The sequence below is a fragment of the Pogonomyrmex barbatus genome, unplaced genomic scaffold, assembly GCF_055798465.1.
Source record: "Pogonomyrmex barbatus isolate J1 unplaced genomic scaffold, ASM5579846v1 scaffold2, whole genome shotgun sequence".
NCBI classification, from domain to species: Eukaryota; Metazoa; Arthropoda; class Insecta; order Hymenoptera; family Formicidae; genus Pogonomyrmex; species Pogonomyrmex barbatus.
Window position 1 is genome coordinate 15,410,218 of NW_028297116.1, and position 22,846 is coordinate 15,433,063.

At 35.2% G+C, this 22,846-nt stretch overlaps 1 protein-coding gene across 7 annotated transcripts in view; it reads right to left on the bottom strand.

Annotated features, from left to right (window-relative positions):
- Positions 1-195: 195 nt before the first annotated feature.
- Positions 196-22,846, bottom strand: part of 5-HT1 (serotonin receptor) — a 122,546-nt gene continuing 99,895 nt past the window's right edge. For all 7 annotated transcript variants that reach the window (XM_089076725.1, XM_089076724.1, XM_089076723.1 and 4 more), the window contains 5 exons: positions 15,405-15,538; positions 10,797-10,940; positions 9,118-9,273; positions 8,574-8,734; positions 196-7,450 (listed from right to left, as the gene is read on the bottom strand). In XM_089076725.1, the coding sequence (XP_088932851.1) occupies positions 6,952-7,450; positions 8,574-8,734; positions 9,118-9,273; positions 10,797-10,940; positions 15,405-15,538 (1,094 nt within the window). In that variant the 3' untranslated portion in view covers positions 196-6,951. The remainder of the gene's footprint in view (positions 7,451-8,573; positions 8,735-9,117; positions 9,274-10,796; positions 10,941-15,404; positions 15,539-22,846) is intronic.

Sequence of the window (22,846 nt, forward strand, 5' to 3'; positions counted from 1 at the left end):
TATCGATCCCTTAATGTTATCAGGGCTTCCTGTCTTTTGACTGATATCTTTAGATCTGCAAAATTAAATATTTATCAGACTAATATTTATTTTTTCGTAACCTTTGAAAATTTTTCCCTTCAAATATTAATAAAAGAAATATTCATAAAATATTTTTTTTCGTCTTTTTTTTTTTTATATTATTTGATGCCGATGTATTATTTGATTATTTGATGATTCTTATTCTCTCTAGAAATGCTGCAAATGTTCGGCAGACAACGCCTTGCTTTTCTGCTTGGAGACTTACGTAAAAAATGAATATGAAGAAAATGTTTGCTTTATTAGTCATGTCGTGTGAGTAAAACGACGACCAGTGACATAATTAGATAGCGCAAGCGTATCCGATATTGCCGTCATTTCAGCAACAATGTCGTCAGAAATGAGAAGAATCTATTTACCAATTTTGATTTAAACAATATCTTGATAAACAATTAATATTTATTAACTTTTTTCTTATTTTAATTTTACATTAATATCCGTGTTTACGTTACATAAATGTTATTTAACATATGATAACAATTAATGAAAGAAAGTTATAACACGAAAAATAAAAACAAAACAGCTCATATAAAACAATAACATAACAAACTAAACAATAATATAAAAAGGCCGACAAACGAGCAAAAATAAGTATCATTTAAAAATAATAATCAAAATATTTATTAATGACATATATCGAAAGTACGAGATAAAAATAACATAGATAAGATTTTAAATTGAACGTTTCGACTGCACAGAGCCTTATGTATTCTTTTTTTATTAATTTTTATATTTTTTTATATTATTTTCTTTGCTGATAAAGGCTTTGTGAAGCTGAAACATTCAATTTTAAATCTTTATGTTTTATGTAATATTTATATTATTTTTATCTTGTACTTTCGATACATGTCATCAATAAATATTTTGTTAATACCAGCCAGTACATGTTAACAAATACAACAGCAAATAACCGATCCTTAGCAAGCAGGCTCTTGGTTGCTAAAATCTTTTTGTATGAATAAATTCAAATAATCATATCACTAACTACGTGCTACTAGATTAGCAGACTTTCAACGTGATTTTATAATTCGATAATCAAATATTTTATTATTTTTAAACGATACTTATCTTTGCTTGTTTGTCGGTCTTTTATATACTTATTGTTAAAGAAAATTATAAATACAAATAAAAAACAAATTTAGGAATATATATTTTATATTACATAAACTTCCCTAAGCAAAAAGAAGTTTATTTTATATTATCTGTGTATTCATAGAAATTAGACGGAAAGTCTTATCATTTCTGACGAAGAAAAAGCTATTGTCGCCGTTTATCACAATCTGCCTAGTACATTATTATGATTAGAGTCTAGAACTATGTTTATTTCTAAGTAGCGAGCGCCTAATTGGCTCGTAAGTGGACGTGAAAATGAAATAAATGCACATATATTTGTATCATTTTGAAGTAGATGTTATGAACAAAAGGTGCCAGTTTTTCAATTCCTATTTCATTTAGTATGCGAATACAGATCTCGATCAGTCGTTGCTCTGTAAATTAAACATCATAATATGTAGTAATATTATAGTATTGGATGTTACACTATCACTACATAAATTCAAAGGCTTACGTTGGACTATATAAGACGCAGAATTGAATGGTAAGGCTAAAGTTACATTTTCAAGTATTGTGTAATTTTGTTTTTAGAGATAATATATTTTCTGATTATAATTAACACATTGTATCCGTGATATGCGCTTAGATCGCGATATTTTATCACGATCTCATGTTTTTCTTCCTCATATTCTTTTATTTATTATATCAATCGTCTCATTTATCATTATTATCTATTTTACATTAAATACTTGCATATATCGTTCGTAAAAATAAATCTGTGATATTGTTAAAAGAAACACTGCCACCTTTCTATTCAATTCTGTTGCTTGTGTTGGACACCTCTTATTTAGCTTCTTTATTAAAAAACTCTGTACGAGAAAAATTGCGTAAGCAAATCTTCGTAAGGCGGCGAGAATCTTTTGCGCTTGAGAAATTTCCCAAGAGTACTTCTAACTTCGAACCGAGTAGTTGAAAAGCGTAAGACGTACCTAGCACGTGTCCAGCTTGAGGTTGAGGTTTTTATTCAAACGTGGGAGTTGTTATACACAAGTGTGACAGAATCCGCGGGAATCCATCCTGCCACCATGCTTAATAATCTATCCACCTTGTCGCATTTTAATTAATGTACACTTGGACTTGTCGTTACATACGTACTTTGAAGACAAGCCTAGATTGAAAACTTTTATACATAGTTATTTTAACAATAAAATGCTCGGAAGTATGATCGCTAAGCACTATCGCGCGCTTATACAGAATACTGTACAATTATAATTCAGAGCAAGAGCATTCCTCGCGATTTTCTTTTTTCATTGTCAGAGCATATCCTAAGGAAAGCTTCACTGAACGACAGAATGCGAGATGTATCACGTTCACTTCAATTACATCTACATGATATGAATAGCTAAATGCTACCGGATAAATCAACATTTTAAACATTCATACTCTTATTTATCTTACCCATGTTTCAATAAAATATTACAAATTATGAGTTTTACTGAGAGAGACCCCTTTAATTGAATAAAACAAAATTTTGATTGAGCCATTTTGTTAAATAAATCTGTAATATATATATATATATATATATATATATATATATATATATATTTGTATTTAATAAAAAATTAAGTTCAATAAATAATGGGGTTTATGAGTGTAAATTCAAAGGTTGGAAAATGCGTTACTTGTAACGCCGTTATTGTTACAGTTACTTTTTTTTTTTATAACGGAGTTACTTTTATTTTAGTAACTGTAACGATAACGTAGTCATATTTTCTCAGTAACAATAACGAATTTAACAGTTACTTTCATCGTTACTTTTATATTTTGAATTTATTTATGACATAATTTTGATATATTCAATGTTCAATGTTTCAATCGACATTCATCGATAATCTGTTGTTACATAAAATATTTTTAAAATTCTTAAGAATAGTTTTAAAAATATTTTATCATGAACCAATCACAGATTTTAAATATTTGCCGTCTGTTTATGAATTTAATGAAAACTACATGTTTTGTATTTGCATTTTGAGTATTTTAAAATCTTCTTAAATTCTTAAATAAATCTTAAATTAAGTCAAACTCCAATTATTTACAATTTTACCCAGGTAACATCGCACAACTGCGAGATCAAATTGGACCAGGCTTGATTTTATTGGATCGCACTAAAATTTTCTTTCTCGCTTTTATCATAAATTTAAATTTCAAATATGTATTGATTTTATTTTAAGTATAAAAAGTATACACTAGTTCAGCTATAAAAAACAGATTCATCTTATCTTAAATCCACCGAAACCGAGCTTATTATAGCGTTGCCAAACGCCATTATAAAAAACAATTATAGAAAGAAGAGGCTAAAAAATACCCAAAATCCAGCTTCTGTCTCGGAATCAGGAACCAAGAGGAAAATGTGTTGCAATCAGCACATAGAAGCCTGCTAAGCCAAAGCACAATACTCTTCTAATCTGTCGGTTAATCACTTTTGGTCCAAAGTCCAGTTTCTAAAGTCCAGATAATTAAGAATATAATCAGATTGACCCTTATTTTTTAGAGAGTTATCCTGACAGAAAATTGGGTGTAGATAAGATGGGAATGAAAAAAATTACTATTCGATGAGCTATCTAAACACCATCGGTGTGCATGTGGAGGAATCAGATTTATCGAAGAGATTATCAAGCTTCCTGATAGACAGAATGCGGGCCTTGCTCAGGGAATGGATCGTTGTCAGGTGTAATAAGAGCAGGAATGTCAAGAGTGTCCATAAATATTAAAGAACATTGAAGAAAGATAAAATGACTCTGTGTCGACTTGTATCTCTTGCTAAAAAGTTTTCTGAACCATCCTCTCAAAAAGGATTTCTAGTAATGAGACGAAAACTATTCTTGATGCATCGCATTTAATCTTATCGTTATCTCGTGCAATATAAAATTAAAAGTATTTTAAAATTAAATTAATAATGTCTATTCTTCTGCCTCGAATTAAATATGATTGATTTTGTCTTGAATTAAGAATAACATACAAATTTAAGTTTGTTTATTCTTGCGTTATAGAATAAATTATCGCCCGATATAATACTATAATACTTCGATACTAGCCAGTATTTGGTGTATGCTACTATTTATTGTAGCATCAAGATCATTTTATTTTAGATTTAAGATATTCCAATTAAGACTAAAATATTCTGTTCTTTATAATAAATATGATTGGTCCTATATCGATTCTATTTTATGCTAGTTCGAAGAGTAATAGCATTAAATCCAGAAATCTTTTCTGTGGGTGCATGTTCTAAAACACATCCTACATATTAGAGTAAAAATAGAAGAACTGCGTAATAAGCCGGAAGTTTTCAAACAATGCAAGGAATGTCAGGGTTTTGGTCATACTTAAAATTACTGCTACAAGGAAGAAGTCTGTGTTAAGTGTGCAGGAAAACACATGTCAAACAAATGTTTCAAGGACAAAAATACCACAACAAAGTGTGTGAACTGTAGCAAGAGGGACATGTAGCAAGCTATCGAGGATGTCCCGTTGCTAAAAAAATTCAGCAAACTTGAAAAAACATCAAATTAAAAAGTTGATAAAATTCAAAACAAGAGAAAAGCTTCTGCTCAGGCATAAGCCAACGCAGTTATAACCAAAAACGCTTTCTCTAAGCTATCAGCTCAGGAATTTGTTACGAAGGATTCTGTTACTTTTTTTTTTAAATATTTTCTTAAAATATTTTTTTAACTTTTAATTTTTTATAAGTTGCATCATTCATTGTTTTCTATTGAAGAATTATTAGATTAATTTAACTTTACAATACAATATATTTTAATATATATTTTAGTTAACCTTCTTGCCACATATTCTGAGATTGACGCTTATATATCTAGTAAGCAAAATGTTAGCAATATGTCTGCAAACTGCCAGCAGATTCGCTCAGAACATATCAGCAAACTGACATCAACTGCGTCTGTATTTAGATTCTGCTGAAAGAACATATGCAAGCAACAGAAATCGGCGGCAGAAATCGAGCAGGATTTATGGACCTGTACACACAGATCCTGCTCGATTTCTGCCGTCAACTTGTCATTATGTTACGTCAGGCTCTGCTTCGTTTCTACCACTAATCTCTTGGTATAATGTTAGCAGGCTTGTCATATTTCTGGCAGTAATTTGTCGACATTGATATCAGATATTACAGATTTGGTTTTGAAATTTATTGCCTTTCTGCTAAAAATTAATAAACACTTAATATACACTTCAAAATCTGTCTCAATAGGTTTGGTTATCGATATGTTTTAGAGTTGATGCTAAATATCTTTTATAGATTGGCAATAAATAGCTATTTTATACAATTCATTCTATGACCACAAAAATTTCATCATGCTGATTTAAAAACAAGCCTTTTATTAAATCAAGAACTTCTTATTTAGATAAGAGCAATCAAATCTGTTGGATAATACAATAAAAAATTTAATTAGAAAATTTGATACATTAACATAGTTTACATTTAGTAAACAAAATTTGAATAAAAAGCAACTAAAAATTTTAGTTTTTAGTTTTCATATTTAATTAAATTAAACTGTAAGTCCCATATTCTTGTGCATATTCTTGTGTGTGCACTACAGATATATGAAGAGAGAGGTAAAAAACAAGCTTTAAGTCTATATATGGAAAAAGAGGAGGCATCTTCTTCTTCTATAAAAAGAGGAAGAAGAAAAAGTTTTCATATTTGTTCATTTTTGTTCGTTGAATCAAATTTAGCATCATCAAATTTTCTAATTAAATCTATTTATTGCATTACGAATTTGCCCGCTGATATCCAAACATGAAATTTAATTTATTCAACCAAATTTTGTTTCATCCAAATAAATGGATTTCTCATATATAGCATAAGCATTTTTATACATATTACCTCAATATTTCATATGATTTTTCGTTCATTTATTTTTATATCGATACTTACAATAAAAAAATGTATAACTTTAGCTTAAATTTATATCCTTGGAGCGATAAAAGTTCTCATATATATGTCGTCCAATTTATAAGTTAGGATATGCTCTGACTTTGATTTTAAAGACTTAAATTCATAAATTATTTATAGGAGTACCTGCCCCTGCAATAAAATATTTTCGCTTGTTTATACATTTTAAAATCGCGAGTAATGTTGCACCATTGTCGTTCGTTTGATTCTCCGATGGGAAGCGTATCGCAAAAATAGTCTACGTAGAATCGTTTATCGACGATTAACGTTAAATATAATTAATGCGAGTGGAATTTTAGTTATTTTGGTTTACGAGTAATACTCATCTTAACAGTATCTATAAGAGTAACTGCGCAGAGTTTTATCATCCGAAAAAATTGTAAAAGGAAGAAGCAGTGTTGTGTGTTTAGATGCTTAAAAAATCGATTTTGATCAAAGAATTGACGATTTAAAGAATATATTTTAAGTAATTAATAAGGATATCACTAGTGAAAATTTAAAAAATATATTAATAAGACAAGATAATAATTGTACCTGAAAATGAGATATCCTCAAATTTCTGAGTTATTTGAAAAAATTTTCAAAGCTAAATATGATCAACGATTTTTCTCTCATAAAAAATACGTAGATAATTATACGAGTGTAACCATTTCATAGAATAATATTTAAAGGTGGGCATCCCGAGATTACACAACACCAAGGAAAACGATAGTTACAGCGAACGTGTGCACGCTTTATATATATATATATATATATATATATATATATATATATATATATATATATAAAGAGAGTTTCACGTATCTTCTTCATCTGACCGCGTGCACGGAGCAAAGGAATTAAATCCACTGTCAGCGAAGTCTCCGCGTACCACCGCACATCCTTCTGAATGCCTGCCGAAATTCCGGCGAGAACACAGTATAAATCGCGGGGTTGAGGGTGCTATTGAGGTATCCGAGCCACAGAAACACACTGGACACAATCTCGGGTGGCTTGCAGGTCTGGCATGTGGCTTGCAGCAGCGCGGCGAAGAAGAACGGCAGCCAGCAGGCGACGAAGGCGCCGGTGATGATCACCAGGGTCTTGGCCGCTTTACGCTCGCGTTTCGACTCGATTGTCTCGCGCGAGCGTTTCGTACATTTCACCACCTGCAGCTGCTGGCTCGTGCTGGTCGGATTCGTCAACGTCGTCGTGGTAGTGGTCGTCGTTGTCGTCGAGACCGCCGTCGGCGTCACCGTCGTCGACGGCGTGGCATTTGCGCCGTTATACGACGACGATTTCTCCGGCGAGATGGACGAGTGGTCCGGCGTGGATCTCGTGATGGTGAACGCCGTCGACTCCTCGCGCGGCCTACAACCAGATAAATCATAATTATGCTGATCGAGAGGAGAGGAAAGGAGAAGGAGAAAAGCTCATCCGTCGTCGGCTCGTTATCGCGCGAATAATGACGGGCTGGCTGAGACGCGACATGGGGTCGGCAATATTAAGAATCTTTATAAAAGGCTGTTGAGAGGTCGTAAAAGCGATGTTAGATGGAAGAGTGGCTCTTTTTATATATATATATATATATATAAGAAAAGTCGTGTATTAATTTCTCAATAAATACTTGGGGAACCATATTTCTCTGATAGCTGCACAAGATGCATTGACTTACAGTTAATTATAGAATATGAGAGAATTAAAATTAATTATTAATAGTTAATAATTTGAATTGAAAGTAATGTGGAAAAAAAGAGAAAAACAAAATTAGTCTGTGAAGTTTATGAGTATTTTGAAAAAATTTTAAAGTAAGATGAATAAGTAAAGAAATTATGTTTCATTTAATAAAAATGTAAAGTAGTCAAAAAGTGAGAGATTATTCTTACTTATTGAAAATTACAACAATGTTGTTTTGCAATATTAAGTAAATAATCTCGCGATATTAATCTAATTTAATTTAATAAAGAATAATTTATAAGAGATTAATATTAAACACAATTTGTTTTATAGAGGCGAAACAGAATAGAGCTCAGAAAGTATATGTACAATTATTTAAGCAATGGTAATATCCTTTTTACGACAGAACGATCAACAGGTAAACCCATACCTTTATTCTCGTAGCAAAGGCCTGCACTGGTCATTGAGATAAAAATGCTTAGAGCATGCTAAGCCACTTGAGATAAAATACTGCGTGCTATAAAAATATTTATTTATAGGTTAAATTATGAACCCTAAAAAAAAAAAATGTGTTCTTGGCAAGATACAGGGGAGCAGACGTAATCTATCTTGTGAAGGATTTACGCCATTTCTCAGTAGCTTGGTTGCGAGATTTATTCTAGGTGGCTTAGCGCGTTGTTACTCCATATACCAAGCTTTCCAAGTTTATTGCAACTACGAAAGGTAACACGTTCGATTACACGTTTGAAATTTAGAGAGGGATTCTGGCCTCGTGACAAAAAAAAAAAACCTCGAGAAGAAAACAAAAAACTACAACCTCCTCGTGACGAGCCTAAGGATGCCCCTCCGTTCACGTGGTGGTTGGAGGATGGTGCCGGGCCTCTTCCTGATCCTTTTTCGCGCTGCTTGAAATATCCTCCAATACAGGAATAAAATAACTAGCAACGGAACATAAAACGTCGCGCAAGTTGCGAAGATCTGTAAAATAATTTATACATACGTACATATGTGTGTGTATTCTTTTTTTTTTTTTTAGAATAATGCGCGATGTTCTTTCCTCTGCCTCATAAATCTATTACACATTTCCACGTTAAAAAATTGATATATGAACGGCCCAGATGACGATTCATCCCACGAGAAAAGAGAGGATGAAAATTTATCTACAGGATATTCCGATATGTACTTCTATCACAATTTCTGAAAGGAACAAATTTGCGGCGTAACTTGACGCAAAATTCTATGTAATGTTTTTCAAAATGTTAACACTTTCTTGATGATCATCGAATGTACGAGCGCAATTTCCAATTTTGTGAATATTAATCAAGTATTTCGGATCCGCCCAATTCTACGGAAACACTCACCTGATATGCAGGATCCTGCGACACGAGACACGTCCCTTGGGCTATGCGGTCCAAATAATCAGGATCCTTCCATCCGAGCTGAGGCGCTAATGAGATTCCTAAGGATACCACCCACACAGTGACGATCAGGATGCCGATTCTTCTCGGATTCCGTGCCTTAAAATAGAACAGTCGCGTTTCACTCACGTATTCTGCCACCGCTTTAAATTAATTAACGTTTGCTATTTTCCCGCGCTTTAACGACTCGATGGTTCCGTTACATTTTCGTTCCAATATTTGCCGATTTACAATTTCCGATATATCTTTCGTACATGGTCGGCGGTGTAATCTACAGATCTATTACGCTACTGTAAATTTTCGTCGTTACTACAATACATTTCTCAGAATTGTAAAATTAAAGTAAACCACTTTTATTGGCCCGATAAATTTTATACTTCCCGCAAGACAACGTATATTACTAGGAATTACTATTTTATATCAGTAAATTAAACTTTTAATTAGATTTGCTCGTAAACCTAATTTTTTTCCGAGAGAGAGAGAGAGAGAGAGAGGGGAGCATATTATTCCGCTCGTTCGAGAAAATTGCGGCGCCTGCTTTATCTGCGTATCTTCCTGGTGTGGATACCATGACTCAAGCCAATTCCTCGTTCGTTTCATTATTTGTAAGGTAATCGACTTGCCAGTTAAGGGACCGATATTACGCCTCTTTACATCAGTTTGGGAAATGCAAGTTAGCTGTTAAATTCGACCGGGCTGGCTGATCGCTACGCAGCTTATCGAGTCCTCAGTTAATTCCAAACTAACTCTCTAAGCCATCCATGGGATACACGCCGAGAATATTACGTAACATACTCGTCTCATATCGGTCAAACATATTTATGAACGGGAGGTCCTGCTCGTTTCGTTTTACGATCTTATCGTTTTTCATACTTCATGAGCAGTGTTCCCTGTAATTCTCGTTACATCACCGTACGCGCGCGCACAGGAGAGCGGAATTTGCCTTCGTTCAATCTTCCACGAAAATTTATGAGCGATTTCACGACCTTATTCCGTAAATGTAGATAGATCCGAGTATATATTGAAATATCTGTCTCGCAGCCTCGAATACCGGAAAAGAATTAGACTTTTATTACACTTTCGATAGATAGTAGCGATAATAAAACGAACGACGTTCGTTCAAGTTTCAAACTAAAAGCCTGTTTAAAAGATACAAGAAGGCATTGGAAAAAAAAAAAAAGAGAAGACGAAATCGCCATGAGTAGATATAAAATGCATATAAATCTGTAAGAAAGGAAGAATTGACGAGGGTTGGGAGAAATTTCCCAGATACATTGTGCAAAGCTGCAACGCGCAGGGTTTTGCGGACACCCAGATCCTATTCAGATCCCATTCCCTATTATATTATTCATGTTATTCTCGAATTCATAAAATAGTATTTCCGCGCGTATCACGCTGATCTTTCGGCTATTCAGGAGAATCCGCGAGACGATATGCAGTTCCATCCGCGCTGCGTTCTCTCAATCGCGCCAACTCCCGCGCGGCTCTTCCTCTCCATCTCGCGGACGGCGTGACGAGTAGCAACTGTCAAACGGTAGCGGATAACGAAGACCGTATCGTTGGCATCGTATCCCAGGACAATTTCCGACTTCCTCTCGATAACCGCAACGGCGTTAATTAACCTGTATATAATTGATATCGGTGACTGCCCAATATCTGTCGACCGCGATGGCCACCAGATGCAATATCGAGGCTGTGCAACACAGAACGTCGCTGCTGGTCCACATGTCGCAGAGCTCTGGGCCGAGTGACCACGCCGAGTTTATCTGCAATAAACAGAATTATCTATCAGGGAGCGTGAGCTTAGCGCGGCGCGTGCGGGCGCAGGTGAGAAATCGATGCGGCCGTGGGAATCGCAAGACCATCTCGAAATAAGTTCGGCGCATCGACAAATATGGTTATTGTTTCCTCTTCGCTTATTACCGTTAATCGTAAAGGGAAATGCATCTTTCAAAACTAAAAGTATTCCTGGTAAAAATTTCCCTCGGAATTCTTTTATACAATTCTTCAAAATTTTTATGTAAATTTTAGAATTTTTCAGAATTTCGATACAATTTTGTAACTTTTTAAAAAAATTTTTCAAATATTTTGTACGAAACGCTTCTTAGAAATGCCAAAAAAATTTACATCTATTCTTCATATATCTGAATTCTGAAATATTCTAATATTTCTAAGTTTTCTCATTTCATAATTTCTGATGAAACTTTATAAAATCTCAAAAGGTTTAAGATATTTTTTTCAAAATAAGAACTCTTAGAAATCCTAAAATATTTCAGAATTCACATAAAATATTCTAAGGAAAGATGTAGATTTTTTTTAGTATTTCTGAAAAGTATTTCAATTCGTATAAAATTTCTGAGAAAAATTGTCGTCAAGGATATTGTACTCTTTATTGATAATTGTTACATAATAAAAATCAAAATCATTTGAATAAAAGAATTTATACATATAAATTTAATTTTTAATTTCTAAACAATGCATTAATACAAGTCGAGTAGTATATTAATAAACAACTGAAAGAATCATAGAAGCAGGATCTTAGGTGCTAAATATTTATAAAATAAATTCAAGTAATTATATCATCAATCACGTGCCATTATTTTTAGCAGACTTACAACAACGTAGTGGTTCTACACCAATTCGTTGATTCAAATTTTTAATTTTTACCTTTTTATCGATATTTAATTGTTTATGTAATTCTTCTCAAACATATTATTTTATCTTTATTACTTCTGATATTTTTTAATTTTCACAAATTTTTATACAATGACAACGATGCGAAATGTCAAATCTCACTGGAGAAACGGAATTTATTTTTATCCGTCCTGCGATTGATTAGTATGTTAAGGATTGCACATAGTTTCAGGCGACAGTTTTTCACGCGTAGTAGGGAGCACGAGAAAATACGGATTGAGGGTCGAAAGGGAAAACATCAGAGCCGAGCCATGGTCGACGGAGGGACAACGGAGAGCGCGAGAAGGGAGACGGTAAGAGTGATGTCGTAGAAAAGCCGGCGAGAAAGTGGAGAAGAGAACTGATGCATGCCTGCTTAAAAGTCCATTCATGGTATTGGAATCTATCTTCGAAAGCCAATCGTCCCTTGTCCTCCTTTCAGCGCGCGGCGGCCCCTTCGCCCATAGACATCCGTTCCTTTATACTTTGAGATCAGAACATTCCGGAAGTTGATGAGCCGCATCCATCTTCCGGAAATATAAACACCTCTCAAAAGTAGCATACGGAAGTCGATGGAGGAGCAGTTTTAACGTTATGAATCTCTCGAGAGCCCCGTGACAAGGGATAACGGTACGATCTATCATACATGAAATTATTAATTATATACAAAATATTTTTCTATCATAATACGTAATCCGCGTTGAACTTTTCATACAAACTAACTTTCCTCGTATTTTTTTATCTTAGCAACTTCTAAGGTAAATATCTTTATTTGTCTCACTACTTTCGGAGTGTACAAAGCGTAAAAGGGCGGATAGTAATTGGAGTTACGTCCATTTTTTTTTTCTCTTTTCAGCTGATTAATGGGGGAGAAATTGTTTCTGTATAATAATATAATGGCAAGCTCCAAGCATCAACGCAAATTCCCTTCTTGGCAATTCTTTCCGAGCACCTTCCAGAGTCTCCAAAGGTTTAATCAAGCGTCGCGTGTACGCGCGCAGTTAATGAAGTCGTTCGCGTGCACGTTTCTGGCGTCCGCCGATAAACGCCGGGCGAAAGAGGCGGTTGTAAAGCGGACATCCATCAAATGTTCGGATTAAACGGCAGACATATAAATTTCTATGTGTCCGTGTTAAGAGGATGGATGCGCGTATCCCCGTCGATTTAGTATACCGGCGGGGTAAAAAAAAAAAAGAAAAAAATCGCTAATGCGTTGGCCGCCGTTGGCTGAAAGCAGAATTGCACCATTAACGCACGAGAGATATCGATACGCCGGTGACAATGAAGAGGTAGGAAGGAAGGAAGTTATTTTACTGACTGTAGACGTCGGCCAAAGTGAAAAGCGAAAAGACTCGCAGGTACGCGAGTCGCAAAGTACAGCTAGAAACGTGGAAATATAATATGAAGGAACGCGAGGAATATAAAGAAAAAAGAAGATGGAGGGGAAAAAATGCTGATATGGGATACGTAATACCTGTGAGGTAAAGGTAGGTGGTAAGATACTAGAAGCTGCGCTAAGAAAACCGGGGGATCTAAATAAGGATGTATATCGGAAAGCTTCCACGTGCGAGGAGGGGGAGAAGATCATAGATAGTCGCTAATGCACGTATAATTAAATTAAATGTTTGCACTCTGGGATGAAAGAGCGAGCGCGAGAAAATATTTTTGTGTAGATCCGCTACGGTAATCAAATTTGTATCAGCAACGCGGATTTCGAACGTGTATATAATAATCTTGATGTTTATCAATTCTGCCGTATATCAAACGCGGAGAGAAACGCGCTTGAAAAAACGAATCCCACTTGAGGATTTCCGCTAACGCTCGGATGTGCTATCTAGCGTAATTCTCGTTGAAGTTTCTGTTAATTAAACGGCACGGTGATGCGCCTTGGTAATTAGCGCTTATGTTATTCCTATTACGTTGCCGTTTGTCCGCTTGCTTACTTACTTGCTGGCGTTTATTAAGTATAAACGCATGGCGTTAACGTAGCGAACGCCTCTAGGATAGAATCGAGAGCTAATCATTCGTATGTGTATGCACACCACACACACACACACACACACACACACGCGCGCGCGCGCGCGCGCACACACGCACACACACACACACGCACACACACGCGCGCGCGCGCGCGCGCGCGCGCACACACACACACACACACACACACACACACACACACGCTATATCGCTTGTTATCTCTGTGTACTCGCACACGTTAATTGTTGAATATGTATATGTGTAACAACGTTCTCTGTCGTTTGCGTTTGCGCTGGGCGCACCGGAAGAGATATCCCGGCGTGGAAAACCGTTGTAGCTTTTAAAGATCGCGGTCGTGACATTAAAGTCCCTTTTTGAGATTGTGGCATTTATAAAATGCCACGATCGAGATAAAATTCTAAACGCCGACAATAAGATACGCGCATTAAAGTCCGGCACGTGTCTCCTCGAAATCTCAATACTAGCGATATCGAATATTTAATTACGCGGCGCGATATGATATACTACAAAGTGAAATTTACTGCAAATTATCTCGTCATCTCGTAATTACTGCATGTAGCCAATTGCGAATTTTACCGCAATTTTCACGAATCAAAGTCCCTCCCGTTAATAAATTATTGTTAAATTCTTCTTCGTAATTCGCATTTTCTGCGATTTCTCTTCATTACTGAAATTCTCCGCGAAAATTTATGGCACACAATAAATTGTTGCAATTGACGTATCGCGATTTGCCGGTTCTCGCCGGGATATTTTGCCGTCGTTACAATAAGACGTAATTAACAAACTTCCTAAGGCAAAAGAATTCAGCGTTTGAATTCGTTCACGGGAATGCGCGTGCTCGCCTCCTTCTGCATAATTTTTTTTTTTTCCTCCAAGCACAATGTCGGCGCGTCGGCGTCGTAAAACCGCGAAAGAAACGAGTATGAATCCGCATAGTTTTTTCCGCAGACGTTATAAACTTGTGAATGGCTGCATCGGACCGTAGGTTAAAGTTTAACAATGAAAGTGTAACGCGCGAGAAAAGACTTTCGTATGTGAAAGAAATGATCGGCGGCATGATTATTCCATTGAGAATTCAGCAAAATCCTTATTTCGCGAATGCAGAGACGATGATAAAGAGCAAATAAATTTCACGCACATATATCCTTCAGATATTCGCAGATATTCAAAAATTGATATTTTTCAATATGATCAAAACGATATTTTAATTATCTGATTTAATCTGTTAAAGGTAACGTAGTCAGCTCATTTATTAAAATTACAATTTAAATATCTTATTCCAGTTTTATTTTTAGTTTTATTATAATTTTATAAATAAAGCAGTGGAAGATGTCCACCACTATCATTTTGAGATTTCTGAAACAGACATCTCTCTGCGTTGGAATGACAGTTATTTATGCAGTGACATCGCTGGCGAGAGGATGTAAAGCGTTGCCTTTTGCGAGTCTCGCGAGAGATCGTATTCTCGAGCACAAAAGCTTTACGATTGTGTTACGATGTTTTTATGCCAAGCAATTCGATACAAGATGCTCGATAGTTATCCTTAACAAGATACATACCTCGTAAACTGCTCCGAGAGGCATAACGAGGCAGGCGACCATAAGATCCGCGACAGCCAAACTGACAATTAAGTAATTTGCTACGGATTGTAAGTTTCGCTCTAATAGGATAGCCGCTATCACGAATAGATTTCCTGCAACAAAAACACATGTACCGTCTTATATGATAGCTTACACAGATAGCAATAATATAAGTCTGCTCGTTTTTTTATGCAAATCAAATTATGTATATATATCGAATATATGTCAAATTATATGCAACAATGATATTACCTTCTTTACAAAATAAAGAATAGAAAAAATTGCATGTACAAATACTTATTACATTCGAATTACATTCGAATAAACTTCAAACATTTGTCGTGCAATATTATTTGAAACATTAACTTATACAATGCCTTAAATATTATACTACTAATTAGATAGTAAATTAAAAAATACATAGAATATCATGCGTAGTAAAAAGAAATAAGTAAAGAAAGAAGTAGTAAATAAATTACAAATTTCTTTTTGATGTGTTTATGTATATTATATATATTTTTATATAAAAAAATAAAAAACATTTGTGATATATTGGAATTACTATAGTTTATAATATTTATCATCATTTTAAATTTATAATCAAAATCATTGTCACCATAAAATATTATATTATAGAAGGAATAAAACCTCGTGATGTAAAAGAAAAGTTCTCCAAAAAATTACATAAATTTATCTTTCTCTTCATTCAACACACTGCATTTTACATAAAACATGTGCGATTATCATATCAAATTTTGGAATAAAACGATTATGCTACGTCATTTCTGGCGTTGCAGAAAAGCAAAGGTCCGAACAACAATAATTCAAATAGGTATCACTTATAATTACTTTAACGATATAATATACGTATTTATGTCAAGATGTTGTATCGCTAAAAAACATCTTTTCCACATCGCATAAATACGCCAAGTCACGTGATTGGCTTTTAAATTAACTAGTCAGTTCTCAAATATTATCGCTCGAAGTTTCTACGTTTCTACGTTTCTACATTTTCCCAGCACAGATCTTCAAGGAATGTAAATGTCTCTTAAACACGTCCCATAGGTAAGAAGACGTCTTAAAGATATTCTCAGGATGTCTTTCAGATAAAATGTGTTATATGGATTTCTACTTATTTCAGACAAGTCTCACATGAACGAAATGCCAAATTTGATGATGAATCGTTGCGATGACATAGTGCGATCATGTCTGTTCGTATCTTTCAATATCAAAGTAATTGTCGTGCCGAGCATTCGAGTTTTTTTAGCTAACACATGTGATTCTTGTGTTCATCTGACGAGTGCCACAAGTACGATTTTTAGTAGTTTCGGGACATTATGAAGCATTGTGAGTGAAACATACAAAGATTTGGGATGACGTTCCAACGACGATGTTGGCGTTTCTTCTTTGCGGTGATTGAAAGCGCAACAAGTTCGGGGGTAGTCGAGTGAAGTTTAGGTGGGGACATGCGATAGTCGGTAATAAATTCGTTCGCATTTGTCGTTTGATCGATATAGATCGTTCTCCATCAATATGCATCGATGTATAAATGGACGCTTGTGTCGCACGTGTCGTATTATTTCGCGCATTTCGCGTTACTATTTGAGAATATAAATGTGAATGCGCCGCCTATCGATATATCGAGAAATATGAATGAGTATTGGAGGTTCGATCAAGAGGTGGCGACTTCTGCTCGTCAATATGCAGATAAAATCTATATTTCCCTTGACCACTATCATATATCATTTATACTACTTTGTTCTTTCAGTGTTAAATTTTTTTCGTGTGGTATTTCTTTCGGGCACGAATTCACATTCAAATATATAAGTGATATCTTCTTATCGATAAGTTCCCTGTTGACATAATTGACAAGTAAGATTTTTTTCAGGCAAAATAAAAGTTACGTAAGGGCATCATTTCAGATCGCATTTTTAAAATCAGCCGATGAAAGACGGATAGAAAAATATGCAGAATGTTTCAAAAGTGGAGGTCAATCGTTCAGAAGGAATGAGAATCCAAAAACAAGAAAAAAAAAGTTGGAAATGCGATGTTTTCAAGGTATTGATACGTTGAAATTTTAAATTGCTTTACTTTCAAATTCTTCCTCGTTAAAATTGAAAGAAGACATGAAGATCTTTATGAGTTTTGCAACATAATTAAACAAAATTCTGCTGCTACTGTATAGTGCTGCTTTAGCATTATTTAGGATGCACAACTCTGGAGATACAGCTTGATATCTCTTTGCAAAGACTTCACAGTTGTGCAACTTGAATAGTGCTAAAGCAGCCTAGCAACTTTTATTTGATTTTAATTATGTTATAAAACTTAAGATCCCATCCCTTCTTACAATTTTGACAAAAAGCTTCGAAAGCAAAGCAATTTCACATTTTAACGTAAAAATGGCGATAACAACGAAAACAACGCAAACATTTTTCCAAATCTATAGTCATGTCAACTTTCTTCCTTATTTTTGGATCTTCCGTTCATCTCCCGAATGATCGATCACGATCATTTACGGAACATCCCGACGGGATGTATGCCGCTATAATTTTGGCGAAATATGCGCTGAACGATGTGAATTGCAAAGTCGTTAAGCAAATTGAGATCGTGGCGAAGCGCCTGTCGCGCTTCTTTAATAATGGCCCCGCTAATCGGCACTGCAAGGGCACTGCAAATTTTGGAGTGGTCCTCATCAATCTCGAGCGGGCCTGAATAGCGGCAATCAAATTCGGCAAACTCGGAAATCAGACGTACGTTCCTAGATATATTAGAACCGAGCGTGCGACACACCGGCAGATCGATCGCGCGCGCATTTACGTGAAATTTGTTCGAGTTTTCGTCGAGCCATCGTCTCGCCCGGCTCCCGTTTGTTCTTGGGACAATACGAGGCTGTTAGAGAGGCTGTTAGAGTGCTTCGAGGGTACGTACGCGAGGGTCAGTCGATGATGGGAGGACGAAAAATGCGCCAATGCTCCGAAATTGTCGGGCAGTCCCTCGAAAAATTTCTCCCTCGAGGCGAAGACAAGCTAGAAAAATAAATATTAAGTTCCGCGAAAAAGTGCCGATTCTTGGGGGGGGGGGGGAAAATTCGCACTTTGAGACATTTTATATTCACATGTTCGTGTGTGCGCCTCGAATTTCGTTCTAATCGTCATATCACCGACCTGGAATTAATATTTCAACTTGCAACGTTTGTAAAATTATACATGATTAAAAAGCCAAGACACGTCAGCGCCCCCGAATTGCTGTTCAATAAGAAATGCGATTCCTAAGTAACTCGTTCCATCCTGCGAGCGTCGGTTCTTAAAAATGCCATGAAGAAGAGAATCGTAACGTTTGCGACCAGAGTGGGATTAGCTTTCGGATTGAGGTAGTCTGAGTAGATTACAAGCACAATCTTTTTCAACAGAGACGGCGGCTTGATCAAACTTTGGTATAATCGCGAAGCTCGACGGTAATCAGAATTTTCAGGCTCATAGCGGTTTTCACGGTAGCGGCGGAATTCATGTATTCGTAAAGCAGCGTTACATTCATGCATTACACAAACGTGCTCGACCGCCGTTGGTTTAAGCGCGTTTAAGGGAAGTGGATGGGAGCTCGAGTTATCGTGCACTACATTCACGAGGATATTACATGGTACCGATGTACGTCAGTCTGCGCACCGCGATACTTCACGTCTCTTATTTCATCTAGACAATCAATGTTCCCTCGAACTTTTCGCGCTGCTGTTGTGTTTGCGATACGAATAAAAAAAAAAAAAAAAAAAATAATAATATTGCACTCTTCTAAATCAGGAATATGCAAATGGCAGGCTGCAGTATTAAAGCTTGGCTCGCAAAAAAAAAAAAAAAAAAAAAAATAAAATGAAATAAACTATCATCATTAGCGCGTAGTGCCAAATTTTTTTATCTTCGCGAACTTCTTTTTATCAGAGTTTTTTTGCGTTTTTTTTCGAATGGTAAACGTACATTCTCTTACAAAAGGGAATTCTTTTCTGTAAGAAAGGCGGCATGTATACAGAGTGTTTTCAGAAACGAGCCAGTGCAATATCGAGCAACGGTGAGGGCATGCACACAAAAGACGAGCTGGGCAAAGAGGGCAAAAAATATGTTCTATATTTAGCTGCTGTAGCCCGCAACAAAAACTTCAAATTTCAAATCTGGTCCATCAAAAAAATCTAATTTCCTCTGTTCTAAATGACAGATTGTAAATATTTTGTAACACAGTAATAATAAAAAAATTATTTTTATCAAATAATAATATTAAATAGTAAATAGAGTCAAATAAAATAAGAATAATTATCACTTTCGAGGATTTATTTTTTTTCTTTGATTTAGTTAGATTTTTGACTGAGAAGCGACAGTTTTACTGTGAATGGAGGAAGTAGCCTAAGTCCGAGTCTCCGAAGACTAGATAATGCAGTCTAGATGTGAACTAATTAAATTTAATCCTCAAGGGGAAACGATAATAGACTTTGCTTAAATTAGAGAGCGAGTCAACTTTGAGAAACGATCGAGGCCGCGTAATTCGTAAACTTTCTCTTATTTCATCCACCTGCCGTCGACGTTCGACTTACGGATTAGGGTAGAGTAATTCCACAAACGTCGGACAAATTTCTTCCCTTTTCGCGCTCATTAGCTTCGCATTTGTCCGCAAATACGCACGCAGCTCGCGATGATGGTGGTTGTGTGCAATTCAGATGCAGCCGGATGAGAACGGACAGAGATGCGTGTACTAAATGCATCGCGGCTCAGCCGCAGCTGCAGCTGCAGCTGCAATTGCAACTGTCGCACGGTCGGGATGTCTCCATGGGAAAAGTATAATTGCGAATGGAGAAATGAAACGCGCGCGGGACGTTTTACTTTGGCGTAATTAACTCCCGCGAAGAAAGACGAACCGGGACCGGGAGGAGGAAACGTTTCAGCAAACCGACTCGAGAATCTAAACGCCCTCGCCCTCGCTCCTGCGCTTGCTCTCCATTAAGGAGCGTATTTGCAACGCGAGAAGAAAAAAAAAAAAAAAAAAAAGATTCGCGTCCGAGGCTTTATACGGATAAGCTGCAAGTGCTGTGAGCAGACACGCGCGTTGCGCGACTTGTTTGTCAAGAAATAACTTACACTCTGCAGTTTTTAATCTGCTGTGCTAAGCTCGGCTTGACACCACAGTCCTTCAACGAGCTTTTTGTCAAAGACATCTCGACGAGAGATGTTTTATGATGCTCCTTATATGCATCGTGCACCGTACATTACATTACACATGTGAGTGACGAGTACCATATATATTTTTATACTAATTATTAATATGTAGTTTTTTTTGATAATTTATAAATTGTCCGGTAGTGTAAGAAATTTATTTCCTCTCTTCCTTTCTCTATCTCTCTCTTTTCTCTTTCTTCTTAATCAATTCTAAGGAAAATGTATTTCTTGAAACCTTAAAATCAAAATTTATTATTTAAAATCTCTTAATTATTAAATTTATCTAATATTAAGAGAGAGATGACATTTCAAAAGTGTAATTATTACTGTTGTCAAAATATATTTTGACTGCCACGAATATGCGAGATTCAAAAATGTCAGCTAAATGTTAAATGTTTTACGTTGTGTAAAATTTTAAACATTAATATTCGTATAAACCGATTTTAACTCTCAAATGGATTGAAAAAAAAAAATAAATAAAAAAAATAAAAATGTTTTTATTTGTCACAAATCGTTACTGGGTTACAATAGCGATTATTTTCATTCGCGAAACACAATTTCTATGCATTATCGTAAGCGCACTTTTGGGAATAACGCAAACTCGAACAACAATAACGTCGTTATGAAAAGCAATAACGTGATTTAGATTGATGCAGCTTGTTCAGATAACGAGAAGATCAGCAGAATAAAAACAGCATCTAAACGTTGACTCTTGTTTGCGAAAGTCGAGTAAGTTCAGTTGAAACACATATTTTGAAAAATTCACCAGATTTATGCAAACGAACTTGTTGAAAGAATAAAAAGTTACAGTAGCGAGCATTTTTGCCGCGAGTAATAAAAACTTTTGCTTGAATATGGTAGATAGAAAAGAAAATTATACGGTTTTAAGACGATAAAATTATTTTTGAATTTTGTTTCTTTGGAGAATAAAAGAATAGTTTTTTAATACTTTCTGTATTACATAAAGTATGTTTTAATGCGATTTTCAGATTTCTTTTGACCTAATATTTTCTTAGACAGTCTGAATTTATCATCCTTCATACAAATTTACGTTTACTTAATTTTAATTTAATTTATTGTGAACTGGCAAAATTACTGAGATATAGATAAAAATAAGAATGCAAGTAAGCAGAGACACAAATGGCGAGGCACCAGCAAAAGTGCTATCATAAAGTCTATCAAAATCAGAAAATATAATACAGTAAACTGAGAAGAGACAATATGTCAGCGCATAACCGCACTTACAAGTAAAAACAGAACAGCATATATCATAAAACATGAATATCATTCAACATGAAAAAAAAAAAAAAGAAAACGGTGGCTAGAGTTACAATGTTGTCTGACGCGAATTAAATAAATAGACGAAAATCAGCACGTCAAATAAAGTTACATGAAAAAATAGTTTTAAATAAGGAAATCAATAAATATTCTCATATATAAGTGAGATATAATCTTCTTAAAAGGTTTTGATTTGATTAAATTTATGTTGATGCAAGTATTACTTTTATTCAACTCAAAACTAATATATAAGCAAAAATATTATAATCTTCTATATGAAAATGTTTATATTTGCATCAATATTTGTCCTGATTTAAGATATGAAAATATTCGTCTTGATTTAAGATTAATTCCTTTTCTGTGTAGTGTGTAGTGACAGTGGCGCAAAAAAGAAGGAAAAAAGGAAAAAGATTTTATAAAAGAAGACAACATGTTATAGTATCTGATTGTTAAAGAAGAAAGCGGCCCTAAATTTTTACTTGTCTTTCGACGATTTTAAATAAATATTTTAACGTCCACGTTAGCCTTTTAAAATTATAACATCGAAGCGGAAATAATGTACAATTTATTCTTGTCTACTCGAGATAAACAAATTTCTCGCATGACCACATGCGGGATCGATGTAAAGTGGACCCATAAAACGTGCCGAAAACGTGCGGTTATGGTTCGTTATCCAATAACTATGTAGTCACGTAACTTGTTTTCGTTGCCGCACCATAGGACAGATTTAAATTGAATTATACGGCCGTTTATTGATTAACAAACCAAAACCGGAGTGGACGGTAAATGCTACAAGTTCGCTTTATCAATCGCGACTGTTGTCATACGCGCGGAAACTCATTTATTTTCGTGTATAGAGCGGCGACGCATAAATAAATTGCATATTACACTCGCTTTTGACGTCACGTCAGCAGCCTTAAAATTAAATGTAATAATTCACTCTCGTTC